Source organism: Pseudophryne corroboree, chromosome 6, assembly GCF_028390025.1.
Source record: "Pseudophryne corroboree isolate aPseCor3 chromosome 6, aPseCor3.hap2, whole genome shotgun sequence".
NCBI lineage: Eukaryota > Metazoa > Chordata > Amphibia > Anura > Myobatrachidae > Pseudophryne > Pseudophryne corroboree.
Window position 1 is genome coordinate 465,965,577 of NC_086449.1, and position 26,669 is coordinate 465,992,245.

A 26,669-nucleotide genomic window follows, 5' to 3' on the forward strand; every position below is an offset into this window, starting at 1 on the left:
GCCTGCTGGCACCTGTAGTCCACCTGCAAAGAATAGTAATATTGTTCTTTACAGGTAGCCTACAGGTCCCAGCAAGCCTGCCCCAGCATGCTGGCACTTGGAGAACCACAAGTGCCAGCATGCCCGGACATAAAGGGCCCGCTGGCACCTATAGTCCACCTGTAAAGAAAATATTAAAATAAAACGCCACACGTCTTGAAAAGAAGCTTTATTTAACTGGGTCTTCACCTGGGGGCGGCGGCCGTTAAGCTCTTTTGCGTGGCCGCCGCCTTCCCAGGGCTTCCGGCGTCTTCACCTGGGGTCGCCACCCCCCCAGGGCTTCCAGCGTCTTCACCTGGTGGGCGGCGGCTGCTAAGCTCTTTTGCATAGCCGCCGCCCAGCCAGGACTTCCAGCCGTCTTCTTTCTTCAGGAGCTCTTCACAGCTCCTCCTCCGCCGTCGGACTGACTCTCCTCCGCCTCGCGCTGACTTATATAAGTCAGCCGGAGGGGGCGGGGCGATGACGCGGCGAGCCGTGATTGGCTCGCGGCGGCCATCTTGAATTTAAAAAATGACGCTGAGGCGCCATTTTTGAAACTGGAACCGCTCCGCTGCCAAACTCTGCAGATAAAGGTAATTTTCCGCCGCCGCAACCCGCCGCCTGCTCCACCGCTGCCCGCACCGCCGCATCCCGCCGCCCGCACAATCGCCGCATTCAGCCGCCCGCACAGTGATTGACAGCGGATCCAGTGACGGATCCTCTGGCCAATCACTGTAGCCTCACTGACAGGGACGTGCTTTCATAGGTTGAAAGCACGTCCCTGTAGGAAAGCGGCACCACTAATGGTGCCGCTTTCCCATACATTTTCAATGGGCTTTTACAGCCCATGGCTAGTCCCCGCCCGTGTCCGCCCCCCGCTCCCCATATTATCCCCAGAGATAACGGGAGGCACCACGATCGGTGCCTCCCAAACACATAAGGAGGGGAGCAATGATCAGAATAATATTAAGAAGATACATATGACACAGAATATGTGTCATATGCATCTTCTTTGTATTATCTTAATCATTAATGACAGGGGAGGCACTGCCTCCCCTGCCTCCCCTGACTGCACGTCCCTGATGCTGTGGCATGACTCGGTAGTGCAGAGTGTCTTTACGTATGACTTTCCCATTAAAATGCATCTTATTCGTAAAACATGGTGAATAGGATACACAAACCGCTTATGCTGATTGAATTGATTGAAATTATATGGGGCATGCCTATATTCTATGTGCAACCATGGCTATATCTGTATACAAAATGGTATGTTGGTATTTCACATGCAGTAACAGCCGCAGACGCACAGAGAATATAGGCATGTCATATATCATTTTAATCAGCAGAGTGTGTGTGTCCTATTCGCTTAATTATGTGAGATGCATTTATGGCAAAAAAACGCCCGGCGCTAATGGAGCTGCGCAGGACCTGTCAACTCACGGAAGGCATCTACCGTTACATGGTGTATAGAGGCAAGATGTAGGACGACAGATCTGCATGTGCATTCTCTCAGTATACACTGATAAGGGCTTTGATAGCTAATAATTTATCCAACACTAGGTAAAGTTAGATTATGTCCCATTATGGTAGCTAACATAATTACAACCAGATCACTACTGTAAGAGGCAAATGATACTAAACATGTATACAGTACCTCTCAATCTCCTCTTCTGTCTTCTGGAGTTCTGATGTAGCAATAGTTTTATGGCAAGATTTCTTAAAGTTGATTTTGGTAGGGAAACTGCACCATAAAATGGTCCTTTGTGATGATTACTTTTCATTTCCTAAACTTATATATATATATATATATATATATATATATAAAAATATATATATAACATATAGGATTGGGGTCGTAAACAAATTGAAGACACATTTTGGTCAATCTGGAACCTGGGATCTTTCCTTACATGGGTACAGATGTTTCACATTCAGCTTGCATTCAATTACAAACTTATTTCAATGAAATATACTGGGAGGCATATCTTCTCTGATCTCTCCACTTTTTGTGATAAGAAACATTTCCTGTTGACTTGCATAGTTGCATTAATGGAATAAACCCCACTTCTCAGAGTTTGGGAGACTATACATTTTAAGATTGGATACCCTGACCTGCCAGCTATATAAATCTTTTCAGACAAATCCCTCAAGGGACAGTCCGCTAGTGCAACTTATGGTTGACACAATCCGCTTTGTTGACTGTAGTTCTTCAAGCCAGCTCTATATCTGTGTATACAGTGTATCTGTGTATACAGTGTATCAAACTGTAGTTTTTGTTTTGTTTTCAGAATTATTTAATATTTATTTTATTATTTAATATACTTTTTTCTTTTTTTTAAAGTACTAGACTACAATTTCAGAAAATAGAATAACATAAATCACACACTTTATTATGTTATTCTTGCACAGTACAGTTGTTGATAAATTAATAGTCATCCAGAACCTAATTATGTATTTCATTTACAACAGTCATTAGTTACGTGGTACTTTTGTGTATGTCAGAAAAACACATACAGTACAGTAGTTTAATCAATGGCTAAAAATATTAGTTTGACAAGGGAAATGGTGTGTTGTAAAATTAGCTGCACATTCTTTAAAATTAAGTGGGTTTACCGAACCTTGTGGGACATTCATTGGGTACACAGTTTCTCTCACTGGGGCAGATGTATTAACCTGGAGAAAGGATAAAGCGGTGATAAGTGCAAGGTAATAACGCACCAGCCAGTCAGCTCCTAACCGTCATTTTTCAAATCCGTAATGATTGGCTGGTGCGTTCTCACTAGAGATGTGCACCAGAAATTTTTCGCGGTTTGTGTTTTGGTTTTGGATTCGGTTCCGCGGCCGTGTTTTGGATACGGACGCGTTGTGGCAAAACCCCCCTGAAATTTTTTTATCGGATTCGGGTGTGTTTTGGATTCGGGTGTTTTTTTGTTTTTTTTTTTAAACCCTCAAAAACAGCTTAAATCATAGAATTTGGGGGTAATTTTGCTCCTATAGTATTATTAACCTCAATAAACATAATTTCCACTCATTTCCAGTCTATTCTGAACACCTCACAATATTTTTAGTCCTAAGATTTGCACCAAGGTCACTGGATGACTAAGCTAAGTGACCCAAGTGGGCGGCACAAACACCTGGCCCATCTAGAAGTGGCACTGCAGTGTCAGACAGGATGGCACTTAAAAAAAATAGCCCCAAACATCACATGATGCAGAGATAAATAAATAAAAAGTGCAAGATGGAATTGTCCTTGGGCCCTCCTACCCACCCTTATGTTGTATAAACAGGACATGCACACTTTAACAAACCCATCATTTCAGCGACAGGGTCTACCACATGACTGTGGCTGAAATGACTGGTTGGTTTGGGCCCCCACCAAAAAAGAAGCAATCAATCGTTTTTTGCACAAACTGGCTCTACAGAGGCAAGATGTCCACCTCCTCCTCATCGTCCGATTCATCACCCCATTCACTGTCCATCCCCCTCCTCACAGAGTATTAATTTGTCCCCACTGGAATCCACCATCTCAGGTCCCTGTGTACTTTCTGGATGCAATTGTTGGTGAATGTCTCCACTGAGGAATTGATTATGATTCATTTTGATGAACATCATCTTCTCCACATTTTGTGGAAGTAACCTCGTACGCCGATCGCTGACAAGGTGACCGGCTGCACTAAACACTCTTTCGGAGTACACACTGGAGGGGGGGGCAACTTAGGTAAAATAAAGCCAGTTTGTGCAAGGGCCTCCAAATTGCCTCTTTTTCCTGCCAGTATACTTGCGGACTGTCTGACGTGCCTACTTGGATGCTGTCACTCATATAATCCTCCACCATTCTTTCAATGGTGACAGAATCATATGCAGTGACAGTAGACGACATGTCAGTAATCGTTGGTAGGTCCTTCAGTCCGGACCAGATGTCAGCACTCGCTCAAGACTGCCCTTCATCACCGCCAGCGGGTGGTCTTGGAATTCTTAGCCTTCTCCTCGCAGCCCCAGTTGCGGGAGAATGTAAAGGATGAGCTGTTGACGGGACACATTCCACTTGACTTGACAATTTTCTCACCAGCAGGTCTTTGAACCTCTGCAGACTTGTGTCTGCCGGAAAGAGAGATACAACGTAGGCTTTAAACCTAGGATCGAGCACGGTGGCCAAAATGTAGTGCTCTGATTTCAACAGATTGACCACCCGTGAATCCTGGTTAAGCGAACGAAGGGTTCCATCCACAAGTCCCACATGCCTAGCGGAATCGCTCCATATTAGCTCCCAGTGGCGTGCGGTGAGGTCAGTGGCTGGTGAGGCACTGCAGCCATAATTTCCGCTGAGTCCTGGCGATGATCCCTACCGCAGCCGAGCCAATGCGTGCTACTGCCCCTGAGCCGATGACTGCTACTGCCACTGTACCTGATGCCCACTACCCCGGCCACTGATGGCCACCACCCCCGCCAATGGCTTTCAAAATCGACCACCATCAACTGCCTCGCCCCCCCACCACTAATTCGCATCTCATTCAGATGCCGCCGATGCCAATGCCCATAGCCTGCCTTCTCATTAAACTTGTGATTAGCAGGTGGCGTATTGTATATATTGTAGATTTTTATAAAATAAAAACTAAAAGCTAGTCTTTGGGACTGGGGAGGGAGTAGAAGGAGGACATGAATGTAATTTTGTTGTACAGGGCTTCCATTAACTTAAAATTGGCGTGGGTGCAGGGCGCTATTAAGGTAATGGAAGTCCTGGACAGCAAAATAGCCAGCAGTGGGTGGGAGAGGGTAATACCAGGGAGAGGATGACGCCAGGTAGAAGGTGACAGCAGTGGGTGACAGGGAGAGGGTGACAGCAGTGAGTGACAGGGAGAGGTGATGCCAGAGAGAGGGTGACAGCAGTGGGTGACAGGGAGAGGGTGACAGCAGTGGGTGACAGGGAGAGGGTGATGCCAGAAAGAGAGTGACAGCAATGGGTGACAGGGAGAGGGTGACGTCAGGTAGATGGTGACAACAGTGAGCGACGGAGAGGGTGACACCAGGTAGAGAGTGACCCGGAGAGTGTGATGCCAGAGAGAGGGTAACGTCAGGTAGAGGGTGACAGCAGTGAGTGACAGGGAGAGGGTAACACCAGGTAGAGGGTGACAGCAGTGGGTGATGCCAGGGAGAGGGTAACAGCAGTAGCAGTGGGTGAGTGTGACAGAGAGAAGGAAAGGGTGATGGGGACAGGCAGTGAATGACAATTATATTGCTATTTACTTACCTGATCCTGGGTCTAGAACTGCAGCATGGCTCCTCCTTTGGTGTTAACTTCGGGGATCGCCAGTCAAAAAAGCAGCATGAATGTGGTACCCCTGCAAGTTTTTGAGTGTGGGTTGGATCCCCCCCTTGCTTTCCCCCCCAGCTGTGGTGGTAGCCATAGAGAGAAACATTAGAACCCAGCGGAGAACAGCTGGGTCAGGGTTGATGTTGCATGCGCCACTGGCGGGACACGTCCAGGGATCCCTGATCAGGGGCAAACACCGGATTTACTGAGGGGGGTTTCTGTATGGGTATGCAGTCATGTCCCAGACTGTTGGGATCCCAGCAGGCGAAATCCCAACGCCGAAATCCTGACAGCCATTGAAATGCCGATGGTCGGAATCACACTTGGCTGGAGGTCCACGCCACCACCCGAGGGGGAATAGAACCTTTGGTCGCCACCAGGCCCAAAGCGTGGCGAATGCACCGAGCCTGCGAGGGGACATGCTGCGCTCGAGGTCGGAATTCGGTATTTCAACCACCGGCATCCCGTCAGTCCTGAAATCATACTGATCCCTCCGTATGTAATATATATGTATAACATATCTCCAGCAAGCAGGCTCTCCATATTTCAGCCACTCCAAACACAGCGGTGTATATATGTGTGTAAAAATATATATTAATACAAGACACTCGCACATACAAACATAAGTACACACATACCCGGAAAGACACAATGAGATATCCCTGCAGCAGCAGTAGCAGCCTCTGTGATCGCGGTTGCGGTAGCGGTTTGTATCGAGACGGAGACACAGCTGTCTCCGTCTCTGAAAAAAAAAAATTGGCTGATCGGGAAGGGGGGAGGGTTCTGGGTACTCACAACCCCCCCCCTGCATGCGCAATGTAACAAGTGATAAAAGTGGGTGCCCGCTGGACCGTGGGGGAGAGTGCTGAGGTGACTGGGATAGGGAGCTGTGCTATGGAGCATGGCAGCGCGGGCAGGCTCTGTCAGCGTTGTGAAGTGGTTAGGACAGTGAGCACTTCAGCTTTACCTGTTTGTGGCCAGACCCGGCAGCTGTGGAGAACAGAGCGGGGAAGCATAGGACAGCAGCGTACACCCACCGGTAGTCGGAAGTGGCAGAGGTAGATCACCCTCCCACCAAAGGTGATCAGCAAGGCCAGACCGGGGGAGCGGCTGCAGTCATGGTGACTATGGCAGCAATTCCCTGGGTAGCAGCGGGCGGAGCATTCTTCAGGGACCCGACCTCAAGTGACTGAGAAAGGCGCAACTGCCCAATCACATATTCCTCAGTGACAGGGGTGTGCTTTCGTATGGGCTGAAAGCACGCCCCTGTCACTGAGGCACTTGTACTAGTGACGCTGTCAGTGATTTTTTTAATGGGCTTTTACTGCCCGATGCTTGCCCCCCCCCGCTTCTGGCCCTTCATCATTGACAGCGGGAGGCACCGATAGTGGTGCCTGAGAATCACTTTTAAAACGTTTTTTCACAAAGGTAAAAATGGTTGGAATAATATAAAGGCTAATGCAGATACATATGACACAGAATATGTGTCATATGTATCTTCTTTGTATTATTTTAATCATTCATGACAGGGGAGGCACTGCCTCCCCTGACTGCACGTTCCTGTTAGCTCCTCCTTCAATCTCTCCAGCTGCTTCTGGAAAAGCCTGATGAGGGGAATGACCTAACTCAGGCTGGCAGTGTCTGAACTGACTTCACGTGTGGCAAGTTCAAAGGGTTGCAGAACCTTGCACAACGTTGAAATCATTCTCCACTGCGCTTGAGTCAGGTGTATTCCCCCTCCTTTGCCTATATCGTAGGCAGATGTATAGGCTTGAATGGACTTTTGCTGCTCCTCCATCCTCTGAAGCATACAGAGGGTTGAATTCCACCTCGTTACCACCTCTTGCTTCAGATGATGGCGGGGCAGGTTCAGGAGTGTTTGCTGGTGCTCCAGTCTTCGGCACGAGGTGGCTCAATGCCGGAAGTGGCTGTTCGTGCTAATTAGTACACTAGTAGAACATAGAGTACGGAGATACTAAGGACGGTAATTTGAATTTAGGGAGGAGCTTTTATCTCTCTCCATTATACTTAGAAAGATTACAATGGAGAGAGATTAAAGCTCCTCCCTAAATTCGTGGATGCCAAATCACTGTACTAGTGTACTAATTAGCATGAACAGCTGGTAACGTACAGTGGCAAGTGTCATTTTTCTAAGTATAATGGAGAGAGATAAGAACTCCTCCCTATGTTCCTGGATGTCAAATTACCATGCTTAGCATTTCTGTACAGTATTTCCTATCTAGCCAGAAACCCTGCATCCTGTGCAAGCTAGGCAGACAACTGAAGGGGACCCGATACACGGTTGCTTCCCGTTTCCCTTTCCAGTGTCACATAAATAGTGGTTGGTCTGCCCCGAAAGCCAAGAGTCTCCTCTTTTGTTTGGTACCAGTCCTGAGTCTCTGAGACACCCAGAACCAGAGATATCAGTACGCAAAGTGGAACCATTTTCCTATAGACTATAATGGGCTCGTTAATTCAGACCCACCATGGGTTCCGACGCTTGCCATGAGCCTTGTGGGGGTCACATAAACTTGGGTTTGGTACCCTCCGGTAGCTAATTGTCTCCCCTTCCATACCAACCTAGTGATGAAGGCTCCCACCTCCCACGCTGAGAGTCCCAGGGTTGAGTCCTAAAGTGCCAACCTTATTTTTTTTTTATATGTTCCTGTGTCATTCACTTTATTATTTTTTTTCTTTGTTATACATTCAATGAAAGGGTGCACACAGGTTTCACATTAATCAAAGTAAATCTGCAGCAGCGATTCATTCCGCTATATACAAATACACAGAGGTAATGAGTATAAATTAGTGTATTCCGACGCAACTAACTGAGCAACACAGTACTGTAGATCGTCGGCATTTGTGTATTGTACCTGACCTGAACTCCCTCCCTGTCCACTGCATGACCTGTGCAGGCTCCCAGGGGGAAAGGGCGATGGGGGTAGGGAGATGTGGTGGAAAATACCGTGCTTTTGAAATACAAGTATTAGCGTCCGAGTCCCCTAAGGCATAAACCAACACCAATGGGAAGGAAGTGCCAACCTTTTTTTTAATGTGTTCCTGTAACATTCACTTTATTATTATTATTTTTCTTTGTTATACATTAAATGGAAGGGTGCACACAGGTTTCACATAAATCAGAGTGGGCGGGGGATTTTCCTACATACAGTAGTATACTGTTGCACATGTCTTGTATCCTGATCGGAACTCCCTCCCTGTCTACTGCATGTACTTTGCAGGCTCCCAGGGGGCAAGAGGAAAGTGGGATGGGGGTAGGGCGAGGCAGTGGAAAATACAGTGTTCAAAGAAAAGGCATAATCAAAACCATGGGGAACTTTGCGGTGTATCGTTCTGTGCATAGACCTTGCTTATCCCTATTGCCCCAGTGTATTTTAGCTAGGGGATTCTGACGCTCCTTCAGCATTGCCCCGTAGCCTGCAAAATCTGTGCTGTTACTTGCTCCATAGCCGAGTGCCTCTATTGAGCTAGGAGTCACAGGCGGTAGCCATTTCAATTGAGTCTGCCCTGCTATAGAATTGTATGTGTACCGTACGGTGCATAGAACCTTGACAGTACAAACTCTCCTGCAGCTTTGCCCTGCTTTATGTAAAACTTGTGTTTTGTCAGTTTGCTATGCGATCGAACCCAGTGTAACGTAATGTGCATAGACCTCGCTTATCTCTATCGCCCCTTTGTATTTTGGCTAGGGGATTGTGACGCTCCTTCAGCATTGCCTCGTAGCCTGCAAAACTTATGCCATTTCTCACTCCATATCCGAGCGCTGCCTGCCACGTGGTAGGGGTTCAGGGGCGCCGGCCATTTTGCCAGTGTGCTATGCGATCGAGTCCGGTGTACCGTAATGTGCATAGACCTCGCTTATTCCTATCGCCCCTGTGTATTCTAGCTAGGGGATTGTGACGCTCCTTCAGCATTGCCCCATAGCCTGCAAAATCTCAACTGTTACTTGCTCCGTAGCCTAGGGCCTCCGTGGGGCAAGGAGTCGTAGGTGGTAGCCATTTCAATTGAGTCTGCCCTGCTACAGAATTGTATGTGTACTGTACGGTGCATAGAACCTTAACAGTAGAACCGCTCCTGCAGCTTTGCCCTGGTTTATGTGAATAAAAAAAATAATAAAGTGTCTGGAAAAAACTAACATGCATTCGTACTTTAGGAATCAAACCCGGGACTCTGAGTATAGGAAGCGGAACACTTCACCACTTCGCTGCAGACAGATGAATATATCCATCGGTTTTGATTATGCTGTAATGGCTACGGGATTAGGACGCTAACATACTGTACAAAATTCCTAATCTCAAGAGGCAATAGTGAACTTCTAACACGTCCATTTGCGACAGTGTACACTACTGGTTTTATGTTGTTTTGTCTGCGGGACTTGGACGCTCACATATTCATAAAGTACTGTAGATGGATCATATACTGTATGCTGTACTATTTGCGTCTGTACCGTATATACTGTATTAAATAATGCAGCATAATGAGTATTTACTGTATTAAATAATGCAGCATAATGAGTATTTACTGTGTGCAGCGTAATGAGACGCCTTAGTAAAGTAGTCCTTATATATTTCAGTATTGTATTTTACGGGAGACCACACGCATGCGCAGTGGTGATTGTAAAAAGCGACATCTGGTGGATGATCACAGGTATTACACATAAAGGTAACGCCAAACGCTCTGTCTGCCTCCGTGCAATTAGGTACGCCTCTCTGTGACTAGGCGCGCCTCCCTACGCCCCGGTACGCTGCGTATGCTCAATCAGGGCAAGCGCCTCAGCCAGTCAAGATAAAGGTGGCTACATCTGTATATACTGCTCACAATAATGCAGCACAGATATGGATAGTATACTTGACACAGAGCTGCAAGATACAGCAATGGCCTACTGTACTGTACTGTATGTATACTGCTGGTCACCAAAATGCTGCACTGTCCTACTATATACTGCTCACAATAATGCAGCACAGATATGGATAGTATACTTGACACAGAGCTGCAAGATACAGCAATGGCCTACTGTACTGTACTATATGTTTACTGTTGGTCACCAAAATGCTGCACTGCCCTACTATATACTGCTCACAATAATGCAGCATAGATTTGGATAGTATACTTGACACAGAGCTGCAAGATACAGCAATGGCCTACTGTACTGCCCTACTATATACTGCTCACAATAATGCAGCATAGATTTGGATAGTATACTTGACACAGAGCTGCAAGATACAGCAATGGCCTACTGTACTCTATACTGCTATGTATACTGCTAGTCACCAAAATGCTGCACTGTCCTACTATATACTGCTCACAATAATGCAGCACAGATAGTATACTTGACACAGAGCTGCAAGATACAGCAATGGCCTACTGTACTGTACTATATGTATACTGCTGGTCACCAGAATGCTGCACTGTCCTACTATATACTGCTCACAAGAATGCAGCACTGATGTGGATAGTATACTTGACACAGAGCTGCAAGATACAGCAATGGCCTACTGTACTGTACTACTATAATTATATACTGGTGGTCCCCACAATGCAGCACACTGAGCACAGATATTTGCAGTACACTGAGCACAGATATGGAGCATTTTCAGGCAGAGAACGTAGATATTTTTAGCACACTGAGAACAGATATTTGCAGCACACTGAGCACAGATATTTGCAACACACTGAGCACAGATACAGAGCTTTTCAGGGAGAGAACGCAGCCACGTCCTCTCCGTTCAATCTCCAATGCACGAGTGAAAATGGCGGCGACGCGCGGCTCTTTATATAGAATACGAATCTCGCGAGAATCCGACAGCGGGATGATGACATTCGGCCACGTTCGGGTTAACCGAGCAAGGCGGGAATATCCGAGGCTGCCTCGGAGCCGTGTAAAATAGGTGAAGTTCGGGGGGGGGGGGGGTTTCAGATCTCAACGAACTGAACCCGCTCATCTCTAGTTATCACCTTGTACCTATCACTGCTTTATCACATTTATATCCCTTCTCCAGGATAATACATCTGCTCCACTGTGAGTTGTCAGTTTTTGTTGGTAGCATGTGTCTATACCATGCCAATGTGTTAATGGGGAAACTTAAAAAAAGATGCGATGTCAAATTGTAATCGCGTATGTGTCTCACACTGATTTAAAAGCAATTGAGGATCAGACAGTCATTAGCTTTAATACGCACTGAAGAATTTGTATTAGTGAGCTCAATAATATAGCAGAAGTAACTAGAGTATGCTATATGCAGGGCTGGCAGCAGAAATCTTGGGACCCGATACTATCATGTTTTCGAGCCGTCTCCAAGTGCAGTCACATTATCTGGACTTAAAGATGGCAAATGAAGATCATAAAAGTATGTGACCATTTTGATAGAAGGCTAGAGAATAAATCGTAGAGTTGGTATCGGTATATAAGTACAAGGAATCAGCCAAAGCTTAAACCACCTCGGGTGACTGAAAGAGATGCTTTGAAAACCACCAAGGTGTCGTGCTAGAGGCCTGTGGGGATAGGGATTCCACACCCATAACAGGGAGGCATGTTCACACCAGGTTATAGACAAAATTTGAACTCTTTTTGTTAACTGGAGTGCTAAATGTATAAGATCAGTTCGGGAATAGGTGTTGTGAACATTTGAGAAAAAAGTACAGGCTCACACCTCAGGAAATGTAGTGTGCCATACATCATAGCATTTCAATTAAAAGCAGCAGCTATATTCAAAGCTCAGTGGGAGAGAGCAAAACTAGACAAACCCGATGTATCAAACCGAAAGTTAGGAGTCAGATTAAAATCACTCAACATAATAAGATCCCCCTTTTACATTTTTGGGATTTCCTCACAGACTTCTTGAACAAAGGAAATCTGATGGGAATTATGGACATAGACAGAGATTAAAGTCACCACTTGAACATACTAGAGGCCCACTGAAATAAGATATCTATCACCTCTATCCACTACTTATAGGAGAGAGTAAAAGTAGTGAATGCATCAAACAGAATAGTAACCCCATTTCCCTTTATCCCTTTAACATTAAGGGAAAATAAATAACTATATTTACTACATAGGGGACAATGAGAAATTGATAACTGCAACCTTAAGAGAAAAAATAGTCTCCATGTGGACAGATAAGAAAAAACAGAAAATAAATATAGCTAGGGGATAGAAAACTCAAACCAGCCTGGTATATTGGGAAGTAGTTTTTGCACAAGAAAAAAAGTATGGCAACATCGGTATCATGTGGGGTAGGCTGGGGCCCTCCCCAACCATATGACAATACAGAATGCAGATAATGCAGAGTAAACCAAGGCTTAGTGATGACCTGGGACACTGAGATTTGCTACTCCTCCAGGATCTTGGACCCTGCTTCCAGTGAAGAATCAACATCAGTGGAGCTCTCATTCCGAATTAGAAACTTGACTGGAAATCCCTATCTTTAAGGCGTATCATTAGAATGAAGTGCCACCATTATTGGGTTGAAGTAGGGACATTTATTAATTGGAAACAATGAGAAATCAGTGAACAGTTGGAAAGAATCAAGGATATCAGAACTGGTATCTGCGCTGGTAGCCTGGAGATTTGCCGCCTTCACATAGAAAAAGTGAAACCTTAGCAGTGTCTCCCTCAACGATGAATTCAGAGAGTTGTGGTGCTTCGGAAGAAACAGTCTGGTCAGTGAGGAGAGCTTTGTCATGCAGAGAGGGAAGAAGGTTCCAAAAGAGAGAGATCACATAGTCTTAGATTTCAGAGTTGAACATCAACTTAAGGATTCCCTAAATTTTGGTGGTTATGTCTGGAACGATCCTTGAGATCAGCTATCTTTCCTTTGAGAGCAGAGACCTTCACCAGAGTAGGTTCATGAGTTTGTAAGGTCATTAAGAAACTACCATTTCCTGCATTTTAGTTTCAAGATGGTCTGTGCGGTCCCCTAGACCAGCAACATCTCTCTTGACATCTTGGACGGCAGATTACATACCAGGCATTAAATACGCCTTGAAAGCTTAAAGCATATATTGTGTTATGTGAGCGGTCCTGGACACGTCTGGAGCAGTCACAGATTTCATGCATGCCACACTGCGGCATCATTCGCAACACTTTTTCATGGCATGCATCCTGTGATGTACCACAGCGTCGGCAACAACATAAGAGGAGGCAGCTGTAGATGGGGCAGATGTACTAAGCCTTGGAGAGAGTGAAAGTACCAACTTGTTATTTTCCAAGCATAGCCTATAGTATGGCAGTTAGGAGCAGATTGACTGATACTTCATCTCTCTCCACTTTCACTGTCCAAGATTACTACATCTCCCCCATTAGTTCACATAGTCCCGAAGCCAGCTGTTTGCATAATAATAAAGCCAATATCATCATCATACAACAGAGGTTCTACCAGACAAAACATAGTAAAAAAAAATAGTTACAGGGCTGGGCAAAATGTGAATTTCCCAGATCAAAAATATTATCTTAATAAACTGTGTTTGCCGGCAGCTATGACAGAGTACTCCCCTTTCATGTCTGATCCCTGCTGAATAGTGCTACGGCACAGGCAGCTGTCAGTAGAGTACCATATTAGGTGGATGTACTGTAGGAGGATGGATGGGCCTGATACAAGTGTCCCCGGTGTGCCTCCTTGTCACTGGGCCTGGTTCCATGCTAGATTGCACCATTTGCAGCAGGTGTTTATGTAAGGGGGAGTTGTTTCTCTGCCTGGTTAGTCACTACAGAACTAGCTTGCTTAGCATGGAGTCATGACTAGCGCCAGTGCTGAGACAGCAGCAGCAGAGATCACTGGAATCTCAACTCTTTGAAGATCCCATTAGGATAATGCTTTTGTCCATGTAGGAGGGAATTTAACTGTAATGGAGTGGGGAAATCATACTTTGCTTTTTTAAATAGCTGCAGTGGAATTTCCAGTTAACTCCAAAAAATGTGTTTTTAACTCCATGGTCCATATCTGAAATAAATTAATAGTGTGTAGTGATCATTTTAAGTATTTCTTTTTGTTTGGAATGTGCTAATACACAAATGCCAGATTGCTGATCTTGTTTTCTTTCACTTGTAGGGCTGGTTCAGTCCTGGTCAAGTATTTGTACTAGATGAATATTGTGCTCGGTACGGAGTACGTGGCTGTCATCGACACCTTTGCTACCTGAAAGAATTGATTGAGCATGCTGAGGCAGGGTCTGTGATCGACCCCACACTGCTTCATTACAGCTTTGCTTTCTGTGCATCTCATGTTCATGGAAATAGGTAACTATATTATCCTCAGGCTAAAAAAATCTTTTTTTATAATTGTAGAACTTGCACTGGACATAAAAACTATAGAGAACCTAATGTGATTGATTGTACTGCAAGCTTTTTCCAATCATAGCTTTTATACTAGCATGTCATTTATAGAATTTGCTATGCTACATTTGGTTACTTTTAATATAGATCGTTTTACATATTACATGTCTTTTTTGTTTTATCATCTCATTGAAGAATGCTTAAGATGAGGTATCCAGATCCTTGTGTCATTAATTATAGGGGGACGTTTTCCCATATAGCTCAAATCCACCATTGTACAAGAGGTAAAGTTAATGACCTTGCAGGCCTTCTCCCTGCTCTCATGCTGCCTTTTTCAAGCTGCAAGTAAGGGTCATAGGTTCAGACATCATGACGGAAAGGTGCACATCTTGGCCAGAGATTCCCAAAAGCAGTCCTCAAGGCACCCTGATGGGCAAGTGGTTGGCCACAGGTGACTTAATCAATTTGATCTAACTATCTGTGCTTATCCATGGACATCTTTAAAACCTGTACTAGATTGACTAGATTGCTTAGAAATTAGCTGAACATCGCTCCGTCTGTGGGGATGCGCGGTCCTGCGCATTGCTATCGCCGGTGCTAGATTGGCAGGCACACTCTAGCAGGTCGCTCATTTCACCACTGGATGAAATGAGTGCCCCCCCCCCCCCGTGTCTGTCGCCCCCCCCCCCCCCCTCCCCTTTCACTCAGCGCATAACGCTCTGCTGAGTGGGGGGGAGAGATGTGTGCTGAGTGGTCTGTGCTAGACCGCTCAGCACACATCTCTGGGGAAATCTCCCCATCGGTACGGCCCTTTAAGGATCCTTGATTACTGTATTTAGTATCCTCTGGAGTAGGCAGCAAGGCCCTCATTCCGAGTTGATCGGTCGCAAGGCGAATTTAGCAGAGTTACACACGCTAAGCCGCCGCCTACTGGGAGTGTATCTTAGCATCTTAAAATTGCGACCGATGTATTCGCAATATTGCGATCACAAACTACTTAGCAGTTTTAGAGTAGCTCCACACTTACTCTGCCTGTGCGATCAGTTCAGTGCTTGTCGTTCCTGGTTTGACGTCACAAACACACCCAGCGTTCGCCCAACCACTCCCCCGTTTCTCCGGCCACTCCTGCGTTTTTTCCGGAAACGGTAGCGTTTTCAGCCACACGCCCATAAAACGCCGTGTTTCCGCCCAGTAACACCCATTTCCTGTCAATCACATTACGATCGCCGGAGCGATGAAAAAGCCGTGAGTAAAAATACTATCTTCATAGCAAAGATACTTGGCGCAGTCGCAGTGCGAATATTGCGCATGCGCACTAAGCGGAATTTCACTGCGATGCGATGAAAAATACCGAGCGAACGACTCGGAATGAGGGCCCAAGAGAGGTATTAGAACAAGACTGCAGTACATTGCTATCTAACAAGTATGCTCCATCACATGTCAAACCTAGGGAATTTTTGCAGGCAAATGACACTCAGTATGATCTTACAAGTAAATTCAATAAAAAGAGATTTCCACTAAAAAAAAAAATCTTTATCCCTGCATTTCCTCTTAATTAGTAAAACATGATCTATTTCCCCCAAGGTATTTCTCTTCCCATAGCTATAATTGTCGGGTTAGGTCGTAATATGTTTTAAATAAGCACCTTTTTATAACCAAGTATGTTATATTTGATAATTTTGCTATTGTCTTTAAAGTACAGTATCTGGAACTACTATCTGCCATGTGTTTTGTTTGCCTTCATATGTTTTCAACTGTTTGGGCTAGGTCACTATTCTGCAACCACAGATACTGGCAGTGCTATTTTTCATAGGTAATGCACAGGTCCAATGTTCTGAAAGTTTTCTTTAACAGTGATGTGATCTGGAACAGCATTCCTGAACCTTAATCCGCACAGTCCCATAATTAAAAAATATTATTGGATTCCCTAAGTGACCTAATCCTGGACCAAGATGTTATGTCCTGGCAGTCTTCCATGAAACACTTGTGGTTTTCCTTACACTGTGTGTGATTTAATGTTAATGTTTTATAAATCCTGTCCTGGAAAAATCACCAGTAACATGCAATATTTTCAAACCCATCAAGAAAAATGCCCATTGATAAATTTGCACCGTAGTATCTGATAACTCTGTTTGCATCCCTTCTCTGTAGCAACTTTCCATGCATCTAAGATACAGATGTGTCCTCATGCATTACTGCTGCCCGTGCGACTCATTTGGCATCTTTTCTGCATCTTTTCGCCCAAAAATGCATTGTGTATCAGTGTGCGCCTGAGTCTGTATGCAAAGTGCTACAATGCAGCAGAGACAAGTTTTTTCGTCACCAAGTTCCATTTTGCTTTGTATACAGACTCAATTGTACACAGATATACCAGTCTTGCATATAAAAGTAATCAGTGCAGTCTTAGTCGCATTACGTTGCGACTAAGACATATTTTTGGACAAAAAGATGCAAAAATTACTCTTGGCACTTGCAGAGTTACACGGGACATAGCAACTCACTCGCGCCAGGCTTCTTGCGCCACATGGTGTATTGGGGATAGATATATGCAGACACATCTGTATTCAGTGAGGGGCAAGGCTACACTTACAAAACATGACATACACCTTTGGGAAGAGTGCCAGATACTGCTTCATTATGATGTCTCATGATTGCGCAATGACATACGATTTATAGAAGAAATGAGTGGTTCCCAATACAAACTTGGTAATCCTTTCCTGCTGTCTTCCTTGTAATGTTCCCTAAACATTGATGTACCATTGAGAAACTCAGCTACAGTAAGTCCTGGAAGTCTTTCAAAATGGTTACAGGTACAGAGTATTGATACAGAGGAAGAATTTCTATTTAGTGCAATTAATAATTTACTTGCCTTTTTCTCTTACGTCCTAGAGGATGCTGTGGTCCATTTAGTACCATGGGGTATAGACAGGTCCTTTGGGAGCCACTAGCACTTTAAGAGTTTTTAATAGTGTGGGCTGGCTCCTCCCTCTATGCCCCTCCTACCAGACTCAGGTTAGAAAATGTGCCTGGAGGAGTCGGTCACAGCTAGGGGAGCTCCTAGGAGTTTTTCTAGTTTTATTGTTTTTCTAAGAGTTGTTAGGTACAGGAAAGCTGCTGGCAACAGCCTCCCTGCTTCGTGGGACTTGGGGGTGAGGGGGGGGAGTAGGAACCAACTCTTAAAGTTAATGGTTCTCTATTTCCGCTGACATGACACTGAGCTGAGGGTGCTGATCGCAAGCCCACGAGGCGACTGCTCACTCCCGCAGCATGGCCGCCACCCCCTAAGAGAGCCAGAAGAAAGACGAGTAGTGAGTACAACGCTGGCAGCCCGGTTAGCGGGTCACCGGCGGGAATGGCGGCACAACGGTGGGAGCGCAGCTCTGTCAGGATGCGCTCCATGAAGGCTCAGCAATAGGTTACTGTAGACACGACTTAGGGGCGTCCTGGGCCAGCGCGATCACCCTGACACTGGTAATGTAGCTAACAGAGGCTAATCCCACTGTTAGCATTAAAAACCTCAGGCCAGTATAAACATAATGTGCGGGACGCCGCACGCCATTTCAGGGGGCGGTGCTTCTCAGCGGATCCAGCACTCACCAGCACAATTTTCTCCCTGCAGAACGCTGAGACACCCTGACAGGGAGCGCTGACCATCCTATAACTCCAGTTACTGCGGTACCAGGGTGTTATAGACAGGGGGGGGGGGGGGGGGGGGGGGGCAAGTGCAGTTCGTACTATTTAACCTATTAAGGTTATTTAGTCTGCGCCGGGCTGTTATCATAATAACTGCTCATTGGGGTGCTGTGTGGCTGGCTCCTTATACTCTGTGACTCTCTGAAGGTACTCTGGGGGAAACTGTGTCTGTATGTGTATTTATCCACATTACCATGTCTAAGGGCTCTGTGTCCTGTGCTGCAGAGTGTGTATCTTCTCCTGAAGAGTCTATCCCATGTACTCCGGACTGCAATGTGCATTAACCAACCTGTCGAATCCGAACCCCCATGGGTGGATTCTTTAAGGGGAATGATATCACAGATTTCATCAAGGATATCACATAATGAGAAAGAGACGCAGGTTTTGAGAAAGTCTGTAGAGGGGTTACAGCATTCAGCTCCTACTCCCTCTAATACCCCAAGCACATACCCTAAAAAACATACACTTGCCCAAATAATTCAAGTTGACACTGATACCGACACTGATACTGGGGACGGTTATGGGGATGTGCAGGGGGGATGTATCCCTTGCTAAGGGGGTGCAGTTGATGATTGCAGCCATTAGGGATGTTTTGCATATTACTGAGAAGGTACCTGAGCCGGAAGAGGAATCTTATTTTACAGAAAATAAGAAATCCTCTCTCACCTTCCCTGCGTCTAAAGAGCTGAACTCTTTATTTGAAAAATCCTGGGAGAAAACAGAGAAAAAATTCCAGATCTCTAAAAGAATTCTCATTGCTTTCCCTTTCCCTGAAGAGTATAGAAAGAAATGGGAAAAATCCACCTATAGTAGACACTTCTGTATCTAGGTTGTCTAAAAAGTTGGTTTTACCTGTCCCTGGTTCAACCGCCCTAAAGAAGCCAGCTGCCAGCAAGATTGAGAATACGCCCAAATCTATATACACTGCTACAGGCATGGCTTTAAGTCCCACTATTGCTTGTGCGTGGATTTCTGAAGCCATAGTAAAGTGGTCAGGCACATTACTAGAGGACTTAGATACTATGGATAGGTGTGACATTGATTTGTTTTTTTGCGTCACATACAGGATTCTGCTGGGTTCATGGTGGAGGCCATGAAAGACCTTGGAATGCTGAATGCAAGGGCTACTTCCATGGTGGTATCAGCATGCAGAGGACTCTGGCTACGCCAATGGACTGCGGATGCAGAATCCAAGAAAAGTGTGGAGAACCTACCCTTTACAGGTCAGGCTCTGTTTGGGGATGCGTGGATTTCCATGGCAACTGCAGGTAAGTCAACCTTTCTCCGCTCAGCGACTCCACCAACTAGGAAATCTTATCCTACATCTACACTGCAGTCCTTTCGTATCGCAAAATGTAAAAAATCCAAATCCCCTTCCACCTTATTTAGGGGTGGTCGGGGAAAATCCAAAAAATTAGCACCAACGGGTTCTCAGGAACAGAAACCAGGTTCCGTTTCCTCTAAATCTGCAGCATGACGGTGGACTTCCCAGCCTGGAGATCGGGCAGGTGGGAGCGAGACTAAAAAATTTCAGTCACATCTGGGAGTCATCAGGCCTGGACCCCTGGGTGACATACATTGTTACCCAGGGCTACAGACTGGAGTTTCAGAAACTCCCACCTCACAGATTCTTCAAATCAGTCTTACCAGTTTCGCTGACAGAAAGTGCTATCCTACAGGAAGCCATTCTAAATTGGTAAAAACAGATGTTATTGTCCCAGTTCCACCTCATCTACACCACAAGGGTTATTACTCGAACCTTTTTGTGGTACCGAAACTGGATGGTTCGGTAAGGCCGATTCTCAACCTAAAGTCATTGAACCCCTACTTGAGGGAATTCAAATTCAAGATGGAGTCTCTGAGAGCGGTGATCCCAGGTCTGGAGGAGGGGGAATTCCTAGTATCCCTAGATATCAAGGATGCATACCTTCATATTCTGATCCGGCCGCCTCACCAGGCTTATCTCAGAACTAAGGTCATGGCAGAAATGATGCTACTCCTCCGCAGGCAAGGAGTGAACATAATTCCATATCTGGTTGATCTCCTGATAAAAGCATAGTCCACAGAGAGATTGTTGCAGAGTATTGCTCTCTCAACTCAACTACTCCAGAATCGTGGGTGGATCCTGAACCTTCCAAAGTCACATTTGGAACCGACAAGGAGACTGCCCTTCCTGGGGATGATACTCGACACAGAAGTGCTGAGGGTGTTTCTACTGGTAAGAAAGCTTTGGTGATCCAATCAATGGTACAGAATGTCCTCAAGTCAGCCCGGGTATCAGTTCATCAGTGCATTCACCTTCTGGGGAAGATGGTAGCCTCCTGCGAGGCTCTGCAGTATGGAAAATTCCATGCAAGATCCTTCCAACTGGATCTCCTAGAAAAATAGTCGGGATCACATCTCCACATGCACCAGTTGATACGCCTGTCTCCGAAATCCAGAATTTCGCTTTTCTGGTGGCTGCAAACTTCTCACCTGCTCGAGGGCCGCAGGTTCGGGATTCAGAATTGGATTCTTCTAACCCCGGATGCAAGTCTCAGAGGTTGGGGTGCGGTCACCCAAGGGGAAAACATCCAAGGAAGGTGGTCAAGTCTGGAATCCATACTTCTGATAAACATTCTGGAACTAAGGGCCATGTATAACGGCCTTCTACAAGCGGCACATCTTCTGCAAGATCAGGCCATTCAGGTCAGTCGGACAATGTAACGGCAGTGTCCTACATAAACCGACAGGGCGGAACGAAGAGCAGAGCGGCAATGTCAGAGGTAACAAGAATCCTCCTCTGGGCAGAAAAGCACGCAGTGGCGCTATCAGCAATATTCATTCCGGGAGTGGAAAACTGGGAAGCGGACTTCCTCAGCAGACACGATCTCCATCCAGGAGAATGGGGTCTCCACCCGGAGGTATTCGCAGAGGTGACAAGACATTGGGGCGTACCTCAGGTAGACATGATTGCCTCTCGCCTCAACAAGAAGCTTCGCAGGTACTGTTCCAGGTCGAGGTACCCACAGGTAGTGGCGTTGGATGCACTGGTAACTCCGTGGGTGTTCCATTCAGTGTATCTGTTCCCTCCACTTCTACTCATCCCAAGGATTCTCAAACTAATAAAAAGAACAAGAGTTCAGGCGATCCTCATTGCTCTGGACTGGACAAGGAGGGCTTGGTATGCGGATCTTCTGGAATTACTCATGGAGGATCCGAGGCCTCTTCCTCGTCGCGAGGACCTTCAACAGGTGCCGTTCGCTTATCAAGACTTACCGCGGCTACGTTTGATGGCATGGAGGTTGAACGCCAGATCTTAGCTTGGAAGGGCATTCCGAAGAAGGTCATTCCTACCTTACTTCAGGCCAGGAAGGGAGTTATGTCTAATCATTACCATCGAATTTGGAAAAAATGTGTGTCTTGGTGTGAATCCAAGAAGTTTCCAATGGTGGATGGTTTCTCCTCTTTCTGCAGGCAGGTGTGGATGTGGGCTTACGCTTCGGCTCAATAAAAGTCCAGATTTCGGCCTTGTCCAATTTCTTCCAGAAACAATTGGCTGCCCTCTCTGAGGTTCAGACATTCTTGAAAGGGGTTCTGCACATCCAACCACCCTTTGTGCCTCCTACGGCATCTTAGGATCTTAATGTGGTGCTGCAGTTCCTGCAGTCGGATTGGTTCGAACCTTTGCAGGAGGTGGACGTCAACTTTCTTACTTGGAAGGTGGTCACACTGTTGGCATTGGCATCTGCTAGACGTGTGTCAGAATTAGGGGCATTGTCCTGCAAGAGCCCCTATTTGATTTTCCATGAAGATAGGGCTGAGCTCAGAACGCGTCAGCAGTTTTTTCCAAAGGTTGTGTCGGCTTTTCATCTCAACCAACCTATTGTGGTGCCAGTGGCTACTGACTCCTCAATTACCTCAAAGTCCTTGGATGTGGTGAGGGCTTTGAAGATTTACGTGAAGAGAACTTCTCGTCACAGGAAGTCAGACACTTTGTTTGTCCTTTATGAGCCCAACAAGGTTGGGTGTCCTGCTTCTAAGCAGACGATTTCTCGTTGGATAGGGTTTACCATCCTGCTTGCTTATTCTATGGCAGGCTTGCCGTGTCCAAAATCAGTTAAGGCCTACTCTACTTGTAAAGTGGGTTCTTCCTGGGCGGCTGCCCGGGGTGTCTCGGCTTTACAGCTTTGCCGAGCAGCTACTTGGTCTGGGTTGAACACGTTTGCTAAGTTCTACAAGTTCGATACTTTGGCCACTGAGGACTAAAAGTTTGGTCAATCTGTTCTGCAGGAACCTCAGCACTCTCCCTCCCATACTGGGAGCTTTGGTACATCTCCATGGTACTAAATGGACCCCAGCATCCTCTAGGACGTAAGAGAAAATAGGATTTTAATTACCTACTGGTAAATCCTTTTCTCGTAGTCCGTAGAGGATGCTGGGCCCCTGCCCAGTGCTTTGTATTCCTGCATTGTTACTTGGTTCAGTATTGTTGTTTCAGCTATTGCTGAATTGTTCCAAGTTGGTTAGCTTGACTTTCTTTTTTTGTTATGTGTGAGCTGGTGTGAATCTCACCACTATCTCACCACTATCGGTGTATTTCCTTCTCTCGTCCAGTTTCTATACTGAGTCTGGTAGGAGGGGCATAGAGGGAGGAGCCAGCCAACACTATTAAACTCTTAAAGTGCCAGGGGCTCCCAAAGGACCCATCTATACCCCATGGTACTAAATGGACCCCAGCATCCTATACGGACTATGAGAAAAGGATTTACCGGTAAGTAATTAAAATCCTATTATTTTCATTTTAACCTTTTAAAACTATAAATATAAAACCAGTATAAATATAATTTGTCTACGTATTAGTGTCATGTACATCTAGTAAAATAAATTTTAGAATAAATTAACTTGAGCTCAATTAAAAGTTTTGACACATTACTTGCAGAACTTAATTCATTTTTGTTTTATGTCTTTATTACTTGTATAGGCTTGTTGCTTTGGTTGGTTACTGTTGTAACATTGAGCCTTATTTGTCATATCTAACATCACAAAATAATCGTTATGGTAGACTTACTGTTCATGTTATTTCTCCTAAGTCCACAGGATCCACAGGATTACATTGGGATATGAGTTAGCGACAGCGGAACGGCATCAAACGATCAAAGCTTTCGGCCTCCCAGAATGCAGCGGGCTCGTCCATATATCCTCACCTCCTGGCTCAGGCAATTCAGTTGTTTTCCAAAGCTCAAGGCAGGAGCATCATAGAGAGCCCTAATCAGGCGAGAAAAACACGCATGCACACCCTTCCGTACAAGAAGGAAGAGCTTAGTAAGTGAAAGGATCCTCAAATCAGGTGCTTAAGGGTGGGATCCTGTGGACTTAGGAGAAATAGAGTTATCAACAGTTAGTCTACCATAACGATTATTTCTCCTGCAGGGTCCACAGGTTATCCACAGGATAACATTGGGATGTCCCAAAGCAATTTAGTGGTGGGGACTCTCCTGATTGGACAGGAGATTCCTTCACCCGAATTCAGCGACCTGAGAGGCAAGGGTATCAAAGGCATAATGTCTAATAAATGTGTTAAAGTAAGACCATGTGGTCGCCTTACATATCTGTTTTGCTGAAGCACCACATTGTACTGCCCATGACGGACCTACCTTACGAGTAGAGTGTGCAGAGACATTAGCCAGAACAGGGAGATCAGCTAGAGAATATGCTTCTGAAATCGTCATCCAAAGCCACCTCGCCAGTGTCTGCTTGTCTGCAGGCCATCCTCTCTTGTGAAATCCATAGAGAATGAAGAGTGTGTCTGTTTTTCTGATGGCACTGGTACGATCCACGTAGATCCTTAAAGCATGGACTACGTCCAACAATGCATCTCCCACAAAAAGGTCTGGTCCTTGGAATGCAGTGACTACAATTTCTTTGTTAAGGTGAAATTTAGACACCACCTTAGAAAAATACCCAGATTTGGTTCTGAGAACCGCTCTATCTGGATAAAAAATCAGAAAAGGAGGGTGACATAACAATGCCCCTAAATCTGAAACTCTTCTAGCTGAAGCAATAGACAGTAGAAAGAGAACTTTAGCTGTCAACCATTTAAAATCCATTCATTTTAGTGGTTCAAATGGGGCAACTTGAAGGGCCTTTAGAACTAAACTTAAGTCCCAAGGCACTGTAGGAGGAACAGAAGGAGGTTGAATGTGCAGCATTCCCTGGAAAAAAGTGTGCACATCCTGTAGGTTAGCAATTTTCTTTTGGAACCATACAGTCAATGCTGACACTTGCACTCTCAAGGAAGCCACCCTTAGGCCCTTTGTCCATTCCTAACTGAAGGAATCCTAGGACTCTGGAAACTATGAAAGACCTAGGATCAAATTTCCGGTCACTGCACCATTGAATGTAGGCTTGCCATATTCGGTCATAAATGCGAGCTGAGGAAGATTTCCTTGCTCTGAACATTGTTTAAATTACCTGTTGTGAGAATCCTCTTGCTTTCAGGATGGAAGTATCAAGAGCCACACCGTCAAAGACAGTCAATCTAGATGCTTGTGATACCAAGGACCCTGAGACAGTAGATCTAGATGTTTAGGGAGTAGGAATGGAGCATCCATCGACAACCTCTGCAGATATGTGTACCAATGTCTTCTGGGCCAAGCCGGAGCTATTAGTATCATGGCGCCCATTCCTTGTTTTGCCTTTCGCATCACACATAAGCCAGACGATAGTCCCATCTCACTGACTGGGCATCCACAAAGATCGCTTTGGGATCCTTTGTTCTTGACCTGTATACGGGAAGTGTGTTGTTTTGATGGGACACCATGAGATCCATCTCTGGAAACCCCCACTTGTCTACCAGAATTTGGAAGACCTCGGGGTGTAAAGCCCATTCGTTTGCATGAATGGCGTATCGACTGAGAAAATCCACTTCCCAGTTTAGGACTCCCGGAACGAATACTGCGGACAAGGCTGGATGATGAAGTTCTGCTCACTTTAACGTGGGACTTACCTCCTTCATTGCGTTTTGGCTGTGAGTTCCTCCCTGATGGTTGAGGTACGCTACTGCCGTTGCATTGTCCGAGCGGATTTGGACTGGTGTCCTCTGAAGAATGTCCTTTGCCTGAATAAGTGCCATATATATGGCCTGAAGTTCCAATATATTTATTGGCAGGCAACTCACATCCTTGGTCCACTGCTCTTGGAAGCAACTCCTTCCTGACACCGCTCCCCAGTCCCGAACACTGGCATCTGTTGTCAGAATTTCCCAATCTGATATACAAAAGCGTCTCCCTTTGTCCAGATGGGATGTTTGCAGCCACCAGGCTAATGACTTCCTTACTTCCAGAGGAAAGACCATAGTCTGCGTTTTTATTGTCTGATGAAAACCATTCCATTTGGAAAGGATCAGATGTTGCAGAAGCCTCGAGTGGAACTGAGCATACTCCACCATGTCAAATGTTGACACCATTAACCCCATCACATACATTGCTGCGTGAATGGATACCCTTTGACTGTGTAGCAGCTCCTGAATCCTTTACTGAATTTTGGATATTTTTTTCAAAGGTAAAATTACTCTCTGAAGACTCCAATCCAACACAGCCCCCAAGTGAGTCATCCTTTGTGACAGAACCAGGGATGACTTTACCCAATTTATGAGCCAACCATGTCTCTGCAAACAAGCTATTGTCTGCCGCAGATGACACTGAAGCAATTCCTGAGATTGTGCCATGATTAATAAATCATTGAGGTATGGAAAAATCCTTATCCCCTGCTGACGGAGATAAGATGCCATTACTACCATAATTTTGGTGAACACTCTGGGAGCTGTGGCCAGTCCAAATGATAGGGCTTGAAACTGAAAATGTTGCTAGAGAATAGCAAACATCAGATAACTTTGATGGGACAGTGCTATAGGAACTTGAATGTAAGCATCCTGGATATCCAGGGATACCAAAAAATCCTCCGGCTCCATGGCCAAAATAATGGAACGTAAAGTCTCCATATGAAACCAAGGCACCCAAATGTACTTGTTCAGCACTTTGAGATTGAGTATGGGACGCAATGACCCATTTGGCTTCTGGACTAGAAACAGTTTTGGAATAAAAACCCTGTCCTCGTTGTGCAGGAGGACTGGAATTATCCAAAAAAGCCGAAAAGCTGGAAAACTAGGCTTGGATTTATGGGGGTAATTCTGAGCTGATCGCAGCAGCAAGTTTGTTAGCAATTGGGCAAAACCATGTGAACAGCAGGGTTGGCAGATATAACATTTGCAGAGAAAGTTAGATTTGGGTGGGTTATTTTGTTTCTGTGCAGGGTAAATACTGGCTACTTTATTTTTACACTGCAATTTAGATTTCAGTTTGAAAACACCCCACCCAA

General features: G+C 45.5%; 1 protein-coding gene across 9 annotated transcripts in view; it reads left to right on the forward strand.

The window, feature by feature from the left end:
• Positions 1-26,669, forward strand: part of CADPS2 (calcium dependent secretion activator 2) — a 919,737-nt gene that overhangs the window by 406,285 nt on the left and 486,783 nt on the right. For all 9 annotated transcript variants that reach the window (XM_063927189.1, XM_063927182.1, XM_063927183.1 and 6 more), the window contains one exon: positions 14,395-14,582. In XM_063927189.1, the coding sequence (XP_063783259.1) occupies positions 14,395-14,582 (188 nt within the window). The remainder of the gene's footprint in view (positions 1-14,394; positions 14,583-26,669) is intronic.